At 46.0% G+C, this 16368-nt stretch overlaps 1 protein-coding gene across 1 annotated transcript in view; it reads right to left on the bottom strand.

The window, feature by feature from the left end:
* LOC309561334 (mitogen-activated protein kinase 12-like) overlaps nt 1–16368 on the bottom strand; it is a 50471-nt gene that overhangs the window by 22094 nt on the left and 12009 nt on the right. The window contains exon 4 of the mRNA XM_082265199.1: nt 15062–15173. Within this exon, the coding sequence (XP_082121325.1) occupies nt 15062–15173 (112 nt within the window). The remainder of the gene's footprint in view (nt 1–15061; nt 15174–16368) is intronic.

Raw genomic sequence — 16368 nt, 5'->3', positions numbered from 1 at the left:
TTCAATTACAATATGATTTGTGTCACAATTGTATACGCTATATTATTTTTTCTTTAATTTCAAATTTTTTTCCCCCCATGAAAGTGGAGTTACCCTTTAGGTCCTATTGCTTCAGTTCATATCAACATGCTGCATTGGTGTGCACTGTTGAATTTTTGCATACAGGCATACCCCACTTTTAAGTACACAATGGGACCAGAGCATGTATGTAAAACGAAAATGTACTTAAAGTGAAGCAATACCTTTTTTCATTTCTCAATGCATGTAAATACACTAGCTCCATAGGAAATCTTGGTCAGCTTGACATGGCATTGCTCCCAAACCATGTGACAAGGACACCAAGCTTGGGGAGCATGTTAAGGGGATCAAGGACTATGACATGGTAGATTACCTAGGCAAGCTGGCCAGCCACAAACAGGATATGTTGTAGTCCTGGGTCCCCTCTCGGTGCTCCCTAAGTTTTGTATGTGCCATGTCAAGCTGACCAAGATTTCCTATAGACGCCAATGTTAAAAATCGGGAGTAGTGTCATGCCAAGCTGAATAAGCTGTGTCCTTACTCGCGAGTGTACTTAAAGCGGGGTATGCCTGTAGTATAAAAGAGAAGAGAGGCGTCTCTAAGTGTAGCAATATGGTTACATTTAATGAAGGTTCAACATTTAGCAACTCACATGGTTGATGATTAAAAGAGGCACATCTAAGAATGCAGGCATCCGGGGTAAAGCTGTCCACATAGACCATCCTCCTCACCGCCGGTAGTCTGCAGTCGTGACCGGGAAGACTGCCCTGCAGTAGGGCAATCTGAAAGCGAGGCTTGAAGCTCTTGTGGAGCGCAGTGTGGAAGAGATTACGTTGATGGTGGTGCGGAGGACAGTCTATGTGGACAGCTTTACCCCGGATGCCTGCATACCTAGATTTTCCTCTTTTAATCGGTGATCGACCGATTATCGGCAAAGCCAATATATCGAGGGCCGATATGCACTTTCCCCGATATATCCGAATTGGCCACCAAGGTTACCGATATTGCCGATATTTCGGAAAGTGCTGTACGGGAGTGATGCCTGCAGCTAGAGGCATCACCCTGGTACCGGCTTCCATAGCCGACGGTCGGATGTCTTGTAATGACAACCGATGCGGCTGAGAAGCTGTTCGGCTGTCATTACAAGGAGCGGGAGGGGATGTCCCCCCCCCCCTCCTGCCGCCTTCCACAGCTCGGCTGTCATTACAAGGAGCGGGAAGGGATGTCTCCCCCCCCTCCCGCCGCCTTCCGTGGCTCGCCCGGGTCTCCCGTCCCACCTGGAGACCCGGGCAACCAGCCTGCTTGGCCGCAAAAGACCCGATCAAAGCCACATTCGGCTCTGATCGGGTCTCCATGTAAAAACCCAGAAGTGATGTCATGACATCACTTTCCAGGTACTGGCGCCAGATTCCAAAAAATGAGACAGCATTCAAAACAGCCAAACTTGGCATTTTGAATGCTTTTAAGTGCAGAGGAGGGGGTTGGGGTCTTTTAGACCCCCAGATCCCTCCACAAGAGTACCTGTTAAGTAAAAAAAATAAAAAATAATTTTTTTTTAAATGTACGAAAACATCGGTCCATATCGGCCGATACCGATACGCGATGACCAAAATATCGGTATTGGTATCGGCAATGAAAAAACGATATTGGTCGATCCCTATTGCAAACCTGGCCTGTTGGCGGGTCCCGAGGACTGGAGTTGAGAACCATTGTTCATATGTGGACAGCTTTACCCCGGATCCCTGCATACTTATGGCACTTTTCCACTGCAAGTACCGGCTCGGCTCCACTCGGCACTGTTTGGCCCAGCTCAGCTCAGTTTGCTTTTCCACTGCGATGTACGAGTCGGCACATTTCAGCACTGTATAGGCTCTACTCAGCTCGGCTTGATTTTCCACTAAAGTAGTAAGTGGGTGGGATTACAACGATTCTCTGACCAATCAGTGGCTAGTAGTGACAAACAATCAAGGCTGCATGCAAAGGATTGTGGGATATGGTATAGGTACGGCCCGCTTGGAACCCCAACCGAGGTGGTACTGTTTAAGCTAGCCGAAATGAGCCGTACCATGTAGTGGAAAAGCGCCGATGTACCAAACCGTACCGAACCGTTCTAACACGTACCATGCGGCGCAAAACCGAGCCGTACCATGTAGTGGAAAAACGCCGCTGTACCAAACCGTACCGAACCGTTCAAACACGTACCATGCGGTACCATGCAGTGGAAAAGCGCCAAACCGAGCCGTAACATGCAGTGGAAAAGCGCCATTAGGTGTGCCTCTTTTAATCATTAACCATGTGAGTTGCTAAATGTTGAACCTTCATTAAATGTAACCATATTGCTACACTTAGAGGCGCCTTTCTTCTTTTTTATACTCAGTTGGGACATGACTCTACTTGTACTGTATATCAAGACATCGCTTGTTTATCAAGTCAAGGTTTATAAAAAAAAATGTTGCTTGTTTTGCAAAAGGCTCTCTAACCAAGTTACTCTCAATCCAAGGTTTTACTGTATTAGATTGTAAATGCATTTGGAGCACAGTTCTACTGTACATACTTGGCTATCAGGGCTATATAAACATGAGAAATATAAAATATATAAGAGAGGGTCTGACTGGTTACAGGAGCACTTTGCGAGGCCTGCTGACAGCGGTGATGAATGTCCCCGGCATTGGAGGATCAGATAAGCACAGCTAGATTGGGGTGGAATGTACAGTGATCCCGGCATTCCTCTCTGATACGGCCCATTTATCGAGTAGGAGGCAACTGTAAACATACAGGAGCAAGATTGATATTATTTCTGTCTCTGCTCCCTCCAAGCAATAAATATCTCCGAGGAATGTGCTTCCTACTGGCACAGAGGTGTTAGACCTTATGATAAACACATTTATTGATTTCCTTACTGGACAAAACAGGATCACCTACTGCGGCATGAAAATGCAAAAATATAGAATTGCTAAAATGTTAACCCCTTGGAGCCTTAGCCTTCTGACATATCTTGCTTAAAATCAGTATTTTTTGCTAGAAAATTACTTTGAACCCCCCAAACATTATATATATATATATATATATATATATATATATTTTTTTTTTTTTTTTATCAGAGACCCTAGAGAATAAAATAGCGATTGTTGTGATATTTTATGTCACACGGTATTTGCGCAGCGGTCTTTCAAATGCAATTTTTGGGGAAGAAATATGCTTTCATGAATTAAAAAAAAACAAACAAACAGTAAAGTTAGCCCAATTTTTTTGTATACTGTGAAAGATGATGCTACTCTAAGTAAATAGATACCTAACATGTCATGATTTAAAATTGCGCACACTCGTGGAGTGGCAACAAACTTCAGGACTTAAAAATCTCCACAGGCGACGTTTTACAAAATGTTAACGGTTACCTGTTTAGAGGTACAGAGGGGGTCTTGTGCTAGAATTATGGCTCTCACTCTAATGATCGTGGTGATACCTGACAAGTGTGGTTTGAATATCATTTATATATGCGGGCACGACTTGCGTATGCGTTCACTTCTGCGATTTTTACAATATCAATTTAAAACGATTTTGTTTATTACTTTTATTGCTGTCACAAGGAATGTAAACATCCCTTGTGACAGTAATAGGCAGTGACAGGTACTCTTTATGGAGGGATATGGGGTCTCAAAGAGGGATTGCAGGGAAATCTACATTGTTCTCTGCCTAGCAGAGAGCAGGATCTGTTAGTGAGGTCTGCTCAATGTGCTCAGGTGCAACTCATTCTGTCTGCAGAGTGTTTCACATTGGTTCAATGAGGAGGCATGTTGGACAGTGGGAGGAGCCCTGACAAATGAGTGCACAGGTGTTTGATACAGTCCTGGTGATTTAGCAGAGGAAAAGTGCCTTGGTGCATGCTGGTATACTGTATAAAAGCCAGGAGCACATGTGCTCAGGGGTCTTTCGACTGGATAGCGGAGTCCCAGGGGGAGGGGGTGGCTATCCCCTCCTCTGTAGAAGCTGCCATGCGGCCTCAGGTGGTCGACCTGAGAGCCTAGAGCAGGCATGTCCAACCTGCGGCCCTAGGGCCGCATGCGGCCCAGGACCACAGGCAATGCGGCCCACTGCCCCCTGACAACTTTTTTTTTTTGCTGGGGAGGAAGGAAGTCAGGTCGGGGGCACGGCCACAGCAGCTTCCAACTAATGATAGGCAGAGGCTGCCTCAGAGGGGAGGGGAGCATGTGCAGTGTTTCTGACTCCTACCACCATGACCACTTCAAACCACTGAAGTGGTCATGGTGGTTAGAGTGTTCCTTTATTATCTCTCAGAAGAAGTAAAGCTCTGTATACTGATTCCATTTCATTTGATCATCCTCTAGTTGTGTTAAATTAGTGCGGGGGGGGGGGGGGCACGGCTGAGATTTATTACTTGTATACCTTAACTATAGTATATATTTTATATGCGGCCCGAGAAAATTTCTCTACACTCAATGTGGCCCAGAGAAGCCAAAAGGTTGGACACCCATGGCCTAGAGAGTGCTAGTGAGGAACTGAACCCAGGGGTCCTGTAAAGATGACTGAAAGGGGAGACACTGGAGGGTCTAATTCTGCAGTACAGTGAGTACAGATCTGTGTCAAGGGGCCTGACCTGAGGGGGACAATCCCTGCAGCTAGAAGAGTCAGTGGGCGGGTGTCAGTAAAGGGGATGCTAGTGAATGTCCCGAAGAGAATATAGTTCACCAGATCTATTGCTGGAGAGAAAGAGCAAGGAGACTCAACCCTTCTCATGCAAGTGGGAGTATGGATTAAGCAGTGCAGCAGCTACCACGAGCAACCTGGTGAGGCCAAGTGAGAGTTTTCCTTAACCATTGTGAATAGTTAAAGTTGGAGTATCCCACTATTCCCTTCTCCCATCCAAGTTCCAAAATAAACACTAAAAACCAACACCCCTGGGCTAGTTATTGAGTGACGAGCCATAGGGAACAGGGAGAGATGTGTGAACTGTCTCTAAGTGACTGTGTGCTGGTAATCAGAGGAGGCCCAACAAGTCAGCCCTACGGGGACAGTGCTACAATACTTACCTAGCTAGATGCAGCATCAGTCCCATGCTGCATCTGTCCCCCTCTAAGACTGAGAACAGGGCTTCCTGAGTATACAGATTGTGACTGTCAGTTACTGGCTGTTTGCTCTGCCCCCCAGCGCTCACTGGAGCACTGGGCTGAGGAGGAGGCACGAGTGGCCGGGTCAGGCTCTCTGCAGCTCACTGAGAGTCTGAGCCAGCTGCCGGTCCAGACATGTGTGGCGGATCCCAACTTCATTGTCATGATCTTGCACTGGCTCTATGACATCAGCTGACAGCGGGCTTCGGCCTGCTGTCTGCTGAAAATAGGTCACAGGAGACAGAACAAACTGCACTTCTTTGATCCATAGGCAAAGTACTGCCAAATGAGCTTTGGGTGCATTTCTCCTTTAACAATTTCCCTATTCTCCAGAAATCAGCCATACACACCCACTACTCAACACGGATCTTCATCCTCAAATATATTATCCCTTCTCCCCACCCCTCCTCCGGTCCTCTGCACGAATGGTACTCTTTTTTTTTTTTTCTACTAAATTGCCTGGCCCTGCCCACCCTTGCACATCAGTCACCTAGGTGAATGATTTGCACTGCCCTCCCTTTGCCTCCTGAGATATGTGACATGCATATCCCAGGAGGCAAAGGGAGCGCAGTGCACATCATTCAACCTAGGCGAATGATGTGCAAGGGTGGACGGGGCCAGGCAATTTAGTAGAAAAAAAAAAGAGCACCATTTTGCACGCTTACCATAGGTAAAGCTTTTCATTCTGACCCCGAACCCGAAACTGGCAGCAGCCTCTCTATGGCATCACACCAAAACATGGCGGCAGGGGACCAAGTGCCGCCAGAAGAGAAGGGGACAATTTGACATCGCTGGATCCCCTGGGTGGGTGAGTATCTGAAATGTGCAGAACTCACCACCAGGTGTGTAGGAGTTTAAAAGAAAATGGGGGGGGGGGGTAAAAAAAGGCCCCGTGACCTTACTGTGTTTTTCAGCTTTCTTGTAACATCCTCTGTGAGCTCCCGAAACTCTCCTTTTTACTCTCACATGTGCATTGCTCTATGCACACTACACTTCCCATGGTCCATAGTCTTTCTCAGGAGCAAGCAAGACAGGGCGTTCCTACATACAGTGGGACCATTGAGAACAAACTTAGCCACCCTCTAATAGAAAGTCAGATCACAGTAGCAAAAAAAAAGGAATTTGGAGAATGTGAGAGGGGGCTGAGAGCAAACGAAGGGGCTTTGCTTTAAAAAAAATATTATATGTATATCATTCTTTACACAGAGAGTGCTTACAACAATGTAGAAAAAAAAAATGAACTAGAAAATAGAACTAGAAAATAGGACTAGAAATAGTGAATCTTAATTGTTATGCACATTTTTTTGGACAATACCCAAACTGGCCTACCATGTAGTAAGAAATTTAAAGTGGTTGTAAACCCTTCCATATACCCAGTGAAGTGACTGACCTCAGGTGATACACAGAAATGAAACAAATCCTCCTACATAAGTTATACCTGTTTGTCTGCAGTCTTCTCTTCTCTAAATTTGTTCAAAATCTAGATTTATAAAGCTGCCTGAGCTGTCAGAAAAAAGGGGGCAGAGAGCTGAAATCACACTCTGCAGAGGGGGCTGAGAACTGATTGCAGGGAAAGGGATGCCCCCCCCCCCCCCCGCCCCCTTTCACACAGGAACAGAGCTGAGGTTGTCAATCACAGGCTGTGTGCTGGAGCTCTCTCCCCTGTCACCTTTTTTCTCTTGGTGTCACAAAAATTTGCCTAGAAGAAACTTATACTGATAGCAGAGGAATAAAGCAGCAGACAGAAATGACACTTAGGATTGAGACAACTACACACTATAGAGGGATATGCTTTGTTCATATTTCATGTCTGAGGTTTACAGCCACTTTATAATATAAGGTAGCCTTGTGCTTGAGCCCCTAAATGTTCTCATGCATGACCCATGTGCATATATGCAGATTATAATGTACAAATTGTTTGCTAGCTTAAATGTCTACATAATATGGATGTCCAAATAAAGTTAAAATGATCAGTAATTTTACTTGCTGTGATGCTACAATCTATATCAATAAACCATGGTGTCGCTTCAGATCGGCTGGTCACTGGCAACCTCTGTTAGAGATGCAGTACCCTCCTAGGTAAGTGCTAGTGAGAGAGTATAGTTTTTGGCTCTGTCTGCCTATCAGAGGAGCTGCAGGTAAATATATATTGCTCTTTGCTTATCAGAGAGCAGGATCGGTTAGTGAAGTCTGCTCATTGTGCCCAGTATGGGATTCATTCACAGTGGGAGGAAACCTAAGGAATGAATGCATAGACTTTGATACAGTCCTGGTGATTGGCAGAGGGTAGGTTGCCTCAGTGCATTCTGGGATACTGTATAAAAGCCAGGAGCACATGTGCTGTGGGGTCTTTGGCTGGAGAGCAATGTCCTGGAGGGAGGGGGCAGGCGCCTCCTCCTCTGTAGCAGTGGCAGGTGATCACAGGAGGTCGTCCTGAGGGCCGAAGGAATGGATGAGAGGAGCTGAATCCAGAGGTCTAGGAGAGCTGACTGAAGGGGAGACACTGAAGACACTGGAAAAACAGTATCGTGAGTACTGGGACTCGTGTCAAGGGGCCTGACCTGAGGGGGGCCACTCCACGTGTAGGATAGTCAGAGGATGGGTGTCAGCAGTAAAGAGAGAGAGAAAGAGAGAGAGAGAGAGGATGCTGAGGAGAGCGTCCTGAAGACAATAGTTCACCAAGTCATCTAAGGAAAGAGACTTAATTAAAATTCACCTTTAGTGGCAGGGTGAATCAACAGCCTGGCTGTACATGAAGATAGAAGTCCTCCAACATTGTACATAGTTAATTTGGAGTATCCCACTATTCCCTTCTCCTATCCCCAATTTATAATAAAACACAAAACAACCAAATACCCCTGGACTGGTTATTGGAGTGAGCCAAGAAGGAAAAGTGAGAAACTGCCGAGGTTGCCGTTGGTAACTCACGGGGACCCACAAGTGTGAAATCTGGCAGTCCTTACGGGGGCAGTGGTACAGAGAGAAGATGGATAACAGCACACCTACATATACCAAAGCAGGGTGTTTATTAATCCACAAAATCAAATGCACAGGAGTTGAGTAGAGACCTCTAACATGTTTCAGGCACACAGGTACTTAGTCATAGAAGTCCATTCTTACTCATTCTATGACTCAGCACCCATGTACATGAAACGTGTTAGAAGTCTCATCCTCCGTGTATTTGTTTTATAGATAAATAAAGAAGCAGCTTTGGTATATGTGAGTGCGCCATAATCTATCTTCTCTGCAACAGTACAACTATATTCTTCAAATAATTTAAAACAGGGTAATTTGAAGCATTATCCTATAAAATTCAATCTGGCGTTAAATGTTTGCCGTTTCACAAACCAGCACTCTATGTAAATAATGCATTTCGTCCTGAACCTATTTGAATATACAGTGGAACAGGCTATATCCAATGTCAGACAAATGTCCCTATTGTATGATTAACCACTGCAGGTGAGTAATGAGAACATAAGGATAATGGCAGAACCACAGTCCTGCACTCTGTAACAGCCCATAAGTCAAACTGATATTAAGCTGATTGTATATCACGATTGTAGTCTACAAACTCATAGCAGGCAATATCCAACTAATATAATTCTTCACTGCATGATGAACACAAAAAGCAGCAACAAGATATCAAAGAAAATAATAAAACTTGCTATAGATCAATGGTCACGAATTAGTAAAGTACTGATATGGGAATAAAGCCAAGCAAACGTTCTGTAAAATTCAACTCAGACTGAGCATTGTAAAACCTTTGACATTTGGACAGCCAGAGGACGTTCGATATCTATATATTCAGAAGCTCACACCTGGAGCAAAGATTAATCCACCTAGAGGAGCCCTTCTAAACCAAGGTTCTGTGGAACCCTAGGCTTCCTCCTAAACAGGGTTGAGCTTGGGTTTGGTCCGAACTTTTGGTTTGTACAATATTTGTAAGGAAGCTGTCACTCCTGCCCACTGCAGCCTAATCAACTGTGCCCTGGAACCCTGGGGTTCCTCCTGAGTAGGGTTGAACTTGTTTCAAATTTTGGTTTGCACAATATCTGTAAGGAAGCTATCACTCCTGCACACTGCAATCTGACCAACTGTGCCCTGGAACTCTGGGGTTCCTTCTGAATAGGATTGAGTTTGGGTTTGGTTCAAATTTTGGTTTGCACAATATCTAGAAGGAAGCTGTCACTCCTGCCCGCTGCCAACTAATCAACTGTGCCCTGGAATCCTGGGGTTCCACCTGAATAGGGTTGAACTTGGGTTTAGCCCAAACTTTGGGTTTTTACAATATCTCGAATGAAGGTATCACTCCTGCCCACTGCAGCCTAATCAACTGTTACCTGGAACCCTGGGGTTCCTCCTGAGTAGGGTTGAGTTTGGTTCAAATTATGGGTTTGCACAATATCTGGAAGGAAGCTGTCACTCCTGCCCGCTGCAGCCTAATCAACTGTGCCCTGGAACCCTGGGGTTCCTCCTGAGAAGGGTTGAGCTTGGGTTTGGTCCAAACTTTGGGTTTGTACAATATCTGAAAGGAAGCTGTCACTCCTGCCCACTGCAGTCTAATCAACTGTGCCCTGGAACCCTGGGGTTCCTTCTAAATAGGCTTAAGCTTGGGTTTGGTCCAAACTTGGGTTTGCACAAAACCCAGAAGAAAGTTGTCACTCCCACCCACAACAGCCCAATCAACTGTAGCTAGGTCATTCTCCATGCATACATAAAGGCAGGAATGCTTGTGGCATCACTGACTTAATATGGCCATGATGGCCATGTGCCATCCCTTTGTATATGGAGCTGCTAGGCAAGGAATGCCCTGGCCACAGTTAAATAAGCAGTAGTGGACGGGAGTGACACCAGACATTCCTATAGACACACTCCTAAACCTTATGGACAGCCTTCCCAGAAGAGCTGAAGCTGTTATAGCTGCAAAGGTGGGCCAATCAATATTGAACCCTACGGACTAAGACTGGGATGCTGGTAAAGTACATGTAAAGGCAGGTGTCCCAATACTTTTGACAATATAGTGGATAACAGAAGGTCAGGAAGGGAATTACGCAATTTATAGCTTATAAGCTTGTTCTGACACTGATCTTGATAACAGCAAGTTACGGGGCCACCATGAAACTTCCTGAGTGAACACTGTGCTATTAATCATTTCTCATAGGAAATACTCCAAAATAATCCTTTGAGATTCGGCTTCCTTTATTATTATTACACAGCTTCTTCCCATTGATTTTTAGCAGCCTTGCCGTGCAGGGGTGTTCATAAATTTACTGTGTGGGAACAAATCGATGAAGCTCGGCCATAATTCTTCCTCTCCGCATAGGACCGACTGAGCTCCGCAAGAAGGAAAAGTTTACTCCTGAGAACTCTGCTATGGGGCAATGACTTGTTTAAAATGGTCATCTCATAAATGAGGGAATTAAACATATTTCTTCATACTAGTGACAACCCTGAGCCATAGGCCGCCATTTTTTTATTGTAGTAGGTTTGTATGCCAATGCAGTCATACCGCCGCAGTCCTCCGATGTCAACTATCTACTGGAAACAGCTGGAACGCAGACATCAGTAACCATATAAAGAGCATAGCTCCCAACTATCCCTGATTTCGAGGGACTGTCCCTGATTTGGAACAAAGTCCCTCTGTCCCTCTTCCCTCCTCATTTGTCCCTCATTTTGGTCTGATCTATATAGTTGTATATAAAATACATTTTGCATCTTTCAAAAAGTATATCCCAGTGCTAAAGCTTTCATCCAATTTCTAAATGGCTGCATTTGTACATTTCAAAAGTCAATATAAAGGAATAGTAGTGGTAAAAAAAAGCACTTGTGGACTATTCATTCATTTTTTTTTTGCATAATTCTGCTTTATGGGGGCGTGGCAGGGGGTGTGTCCTATGCCTACATACTCTTGCTAATAGGTGTCCCTCGTTCCCATCTCAAAAGGTTGGGAGGTATGAAAGAGTCCTGGGATCTATATATATTCTTTGCAGGGAGAGCCTGGAGTACCTGGTGGTGCAGGAAAACCTGGTAGCACAGGGAATATAGGTGAAAAGGTAAGACTAAAGAGGGATCTATGGGAACCCTGGCCTGCTCTAAAGGTTGGATTTATGGCAGACCCCGGCCTGGCCTGCTCTAAAGGGGGATCTATGGGGACCCTGCTATAAAGGGGATCTATGGGGGACCCTGACCTGCTCTAAAGGGGAATCTATGGGGACCTTGCTCTAAAGGGGATCTATGGGGGACCCTGGCCTGCTTTAAAGGGGGATTTATGAGAGGGAAAAGGGTCCGAGCATGGGTGACCTTGAAATTATGCCCCCCCCCCCCCTGAAAAAGGTTCTGCGGACGCCCATGAATATAAGGAACAAAGAAGGGGTGTAGGCCTATCACAATATCCTCAAAACATGTTTTATTAAATGGTATAAAATAGAGGTGAAAGTACTCACAAACCAATGCTGGCATCATAGCTTAGACAGAACGTCATCTCCTTAAGTCCATATATATAGATTCACGATGCTCGTAGACACATTGGCTAACACGTTTCGAGGTTACCCTCTTCTTCAGAGCCTTGTCTGGATGACTACTGGTATAGCTGAAGGACTCTTGTGGTCCAATCCATGGCTCTCAGCCTGGTGCTGTCACTTTGTAGATCCTGTCTCACTGGTCCAATGCCAGGACATGTAATGTCCATCATAGGAGCCGATCAAGGAGGCGGGACTTAGTGTGGCAATGGCCAGATGGCGCTGGGTAAGCGGAAGATCCCTGCTCAGTGTAAACTGGCTGCTCTCCTCCCCATGCACTGGCAAGGCTGTGCTGATAGGCACTGGCAAGGCTGCGCTGATAGGCACTGTCTGACCAGGCTGCATTGATGGGCCCTGGCAAGGCTTTGTTGATGGGCACTGGCAAGGCTGCATTGATTGGCACTGGCAAGGATGAGCTGATGGGCACTGATCTGGCTGTATTGATGGGCATTGATGAGGCTGCATTGATGGGCATTGGTGAGGCTGAGCTGATGGGCACTGATGACGCTGCATTGATGGGCACTGGTGAGGCTAAGCTGATGGGTACTGATGAGGCTGCATTGATGGGAACTGATGAGGCTGCATTGATGGGCACTGGTGTGGATGCATTGATGGACACTGGCGAGGCTAAGCTGGTGGACCTGTGCCCAATAATGCAGCCTGATCAATGGGCACAGGTGAGGCTGCACTGATTGGCAATGATGAGGCTGTATTGATGGGCACAGGTAAGGCTGCATTGATGGGCACAGGTAAGGCTGAGCTGATGGGCACTGGTGAGGCTGCATTGATGGGCACTGGTGAAGCTTCATTGATGGGCACTGGCGAGGCTGCATTGATGGGCATTGGTGAGGCTGAATTGATGGCACTGATGAGGCTGCATTTATGGGCATTGGTGAGGCTGAGCTGATGGGCACTGATGAGGCTGCATTGATGGGCACTGATGAGGCTGCATTAAGGGGCACTGGCGAGGCTGCATTGATGGGCATTGGTGAGGCTGAATTGATGGCACTGGTGAGGCTGCATTTATGGGCATTGGTGAGACTGAGCTGATGGGCACTAATGAGGCTGCATTGATGGGCACTGATGAGGCTGCAATGAGGGGCACTGATATGAGGCTGCGCTGATGGGCACTGGCGAGGCTGCATTGATGGGCATTGGTGAGGCTAAATTGATGGCACTGGTGAGGCTGCATTGATGGGCATTGGTGAGGCTGAGCTGATGGGCACTGGTGAAGCTTCATTGATGGGCACTGGCGAGGCTGCATTGATGGGCACTGCCGAGGCTGCATTGATGGGCATTGGTGAGGCTGAATTGATGGCACTGGTGAGGCTGCATTTATGGGCATTGGTGAGGCTGAGCTGATGGGCACTGATGAGGCTGCATTGAGGGGCACTGATATGAGGCTGCACTGATGAGCGCTGATGGGCATTGGTGAGGCTGCATTGAGGGGCACTGGGCATTGTGCATAGTGGGGCATTGGGCAGGGGTGAGGGGGTGCACTGGTGGAGCGTGGGCTGAACTTATTTTAAAATGTGGAAGGGGTTATCAAATTTACCTTCAGGCTGAAGCCCCTGGTCTTTTTTCTCCCACCTAGCAACATACCTGTTTATAGCGCAATAAATAAAAACCGCAGAGGTGATCTAAAACCACCAAAAGAAAGCTCTATTTGTGGGAAAAAAAGGACATTTTATTTTGGTACAGCGTCGTACGACCACGCAATTGTCCGTTAAAGTAACGCAGTTGCGAATCGCAAAAAATGGCCTGATCGTTAAGGAGAGGAATCCTTTCAGTCCAGAAGTGGTTAAACTCACTTAGTGCCTTATGTGCATTATATCAGCCTCAGAATCTGTGTAATTCATGCGTCCTGGTTTAAAGGGATGATGTGGCAATCCTAGCGGATGGCGAGGTGTCTGAACACGTAGGTGGAATGTTTGCAGAGTATTTCATTGTCTGGAGTTGCTGCAGAGTATTTTATTGTCTGGAGTTGCTGATAAGACGGATGGGTTGACAAGAGCAGGGTGACATTAATTAAAGAGGGGGGGGGGGGCAAAGAACAGACCTTCCCCTGTAATCGCTGCCAGCCCCCCCAGTTCTGGGATGTTTTTTTCTCCTCCATTGTCCCCTGACAATATCTAAGTTATGTTCCCATACGAAAGCATGACCCCAATATACTAAGATCAACATCTGTTTATTGGATAATTGTGTGTTTTCTGTGAGAATCCCCTAAAGCTAATCTCTGGCCTTCCCTTTATTTTTGCACAGTTATACAGACGTCTTCATACCTCCCAACTTTTTGAGATAGGGGGGACGCCTATAAGCAAATATACCGTGTTTCCCCGAAAATAAGACCTACCCCGAAAATAAGCCCTCATTTAGTGTTTGTAAAATCCTCGAATCCACTCTATCACTGTTTTATATAATGTCCAGTGTGTGTTTCTGGAATCTAATAGTGTGAAATACCTTCAGTACAGGGCCACTCGGCGCTCAACTGATCCCCCGCTGCTGTCCTTCTCTTCTCATAGCTGTCAGCAGGGGATCTCAGCCATTCCCCTCTGCAGTGTTCAGAGCGGGTCACAGAAGCGCCGAGCATTTTATTATAATTGTGTAAAATACCTTCGGTACAGCGCCCGCTCGGTGCTTCCGTGACCCCCAGCTGGGAGAGAAGAGAAGGAGGAGCAGAACGGGAGATCAGCTGAGCGCCGAGCGTCGCTGTACTGAAGGTATTAGATTACAGAAACACACACATTGGACAATATATAAAACAGTAATACAAGTCGTTGCAATATGTAACCCAGGTGAACCCGATTTAAGCAGCTCCCAAGGGAGTAGTGCTACATAATATATTATTACTAATAGTTATTAATATAAACATAATAATGATTAAATAGCCTATTAAAAAAATCAGCTGGGGTGAAGACACTGCTGGATTCCTGGACAGGCAAATGTCCTTATTTAAAGTCAGCAGCTACAGTATTTGTAGCTGCTGACTTTTAATTTTTTTTCTGCAGGAGCCCAGAGCTCCACTTTAAGCTGCAAAGACAGTGGATGGGGGTATGAAAATGTAACGGCTGTGATGCTTTGTTTAGCGGCACAGCAAAAATAATTCCCCCTGTCAAGCAGTGTCTCCTGCTGAAGGTGACCCATTTAAAGGAACCACCCTGTACATGGTTGTGGTGCAGTGGTGCTAGTTTTTAGGGTTAAAGTTTAGGCAGCATAATACCTCCTTACCCCTTGTCAAACACCCTTTAAAAAGCTAAAAAGCGATTCACCACAGATTGCTCTTCAGAGGGCAGCATCAGGGTAAATTAGCTCTTTGAGAAGATTTCCCCTCACTTGGTAAAGATTCCCCTCTTACTGTGAATATCATTAGGCAATCATTACACCGGCACTATGCCTCACCTGTAGTCCTCGGAGGATCTGGTAGAGGAGATACACAATCATGCTGTGGTTTAGTTTTTGTATCTTCATGACCCGTCCCAGGTCCAGCGGAATAAATGGCATGACAAGGTAACTAGGAGAGAAGCACACAAATATATTATATTCAGGCCATGCTGCGCAAGCAACAGGTCCCCTCTAATGAAGATCTCCCCAGCAACATAGAGTTACCCTTCTTTCCCTTCCCTGCCCCTATGCTGAGCTGCCAGTAGTGACATTACCTCCCTGGACTGGTAATTGAGAAATGAGCCATTGGGAGTAAGGATGAATGTGTGAACTGTACCCTAAGTGACTGTTTGCTGGTTATCAGAGGAGGCCCAACAAGTCATCATACAGCAAGCCCTACAGGGACAGTGCTACACAAGTAAAGAAAGTTCTGAGTTAGTAACAATGTCTGGCTTTTATGAAGAGTGAGAGTGTGCTCCTACAGTGAATGGGTGCGGGGAATGAATTGTAACCTTCTTGTTAACCTTCTATGTAATAGGGATTAAAAAGTAAAAGGAAAGAGGAGCAGCCATCTCAGAAGAAGAGGCAGTGGTGGTCGGTGATGGAGACTCTGTTGGCAAGGTGGACTATGGGCTTTCTGGTTTACCCTTGTAAGTGGCAGGGTCCCTATGTTAGGACCCTTTGGGTAACAGAACTCTACTAGGGACCGGGCCTGGACCACAGTGTGCCAGCCTTGTGTAGTATACAGCAGCTTACCTTCCTACCTTCAGGTTGAAGAAAGTACAGTGTTCTGTAATGTGGAATATGTATAAAAGAGCTGGTGGATAAAATCTGCGCTCATCCAATGATGGAGCAATCAGTTGTCAACAAACCGGCGCATGTCCGGTTCAGTTCTCTCCTCTCCTTGCACTGGGGCCACTTGATAAGGACCCCAAACACACCTCCAAGACGACCACTGCCTTGCTAAAGAAGCTGAGGGTAAAGGTGATGGACTGGTCAAGCATGTCTCCAGATCTAAACCATATTGAGCATCTGTGGGGCATCCTCAAATGAAAGGTGGAGGAACGCAAAGTCTCTAACATTCACCAGCTCTGGAAGAGGACTCCAATGGCAACTTGTGAAGCTCTGGTGAACTCCATGCCCAAGAGGGTTAAGGTAGTGCTGGAAAATAATGGTGGCCAAACAAAATATTGACACTTTGGGCACATTTTGGACATTTCCAGTTAAGGGTGTACTCACTTTTGTCCAGGGTTGTTGGTTTTTAGCATTTATTGTGGAACTTGGATGGGAGAAGGGAATAGTGAAATACTCCGACTGGAACTATA

Source organism: Pelophylax lessonae, assembly GCF_965119305.1.
Source record: "Pelophylax lessonae genome assembly, chromosome: 8".
In the NCBI taxonomy this organism is placed as follows: Eukaryota; Metazoa; Chordata; class Amphibia; order Anura; family Ranidae; genus Pelophylax; species Pelophylax lessonae.
This window is presented reverse-complemented; position numbering and strand designations above follow the sequence as displayed.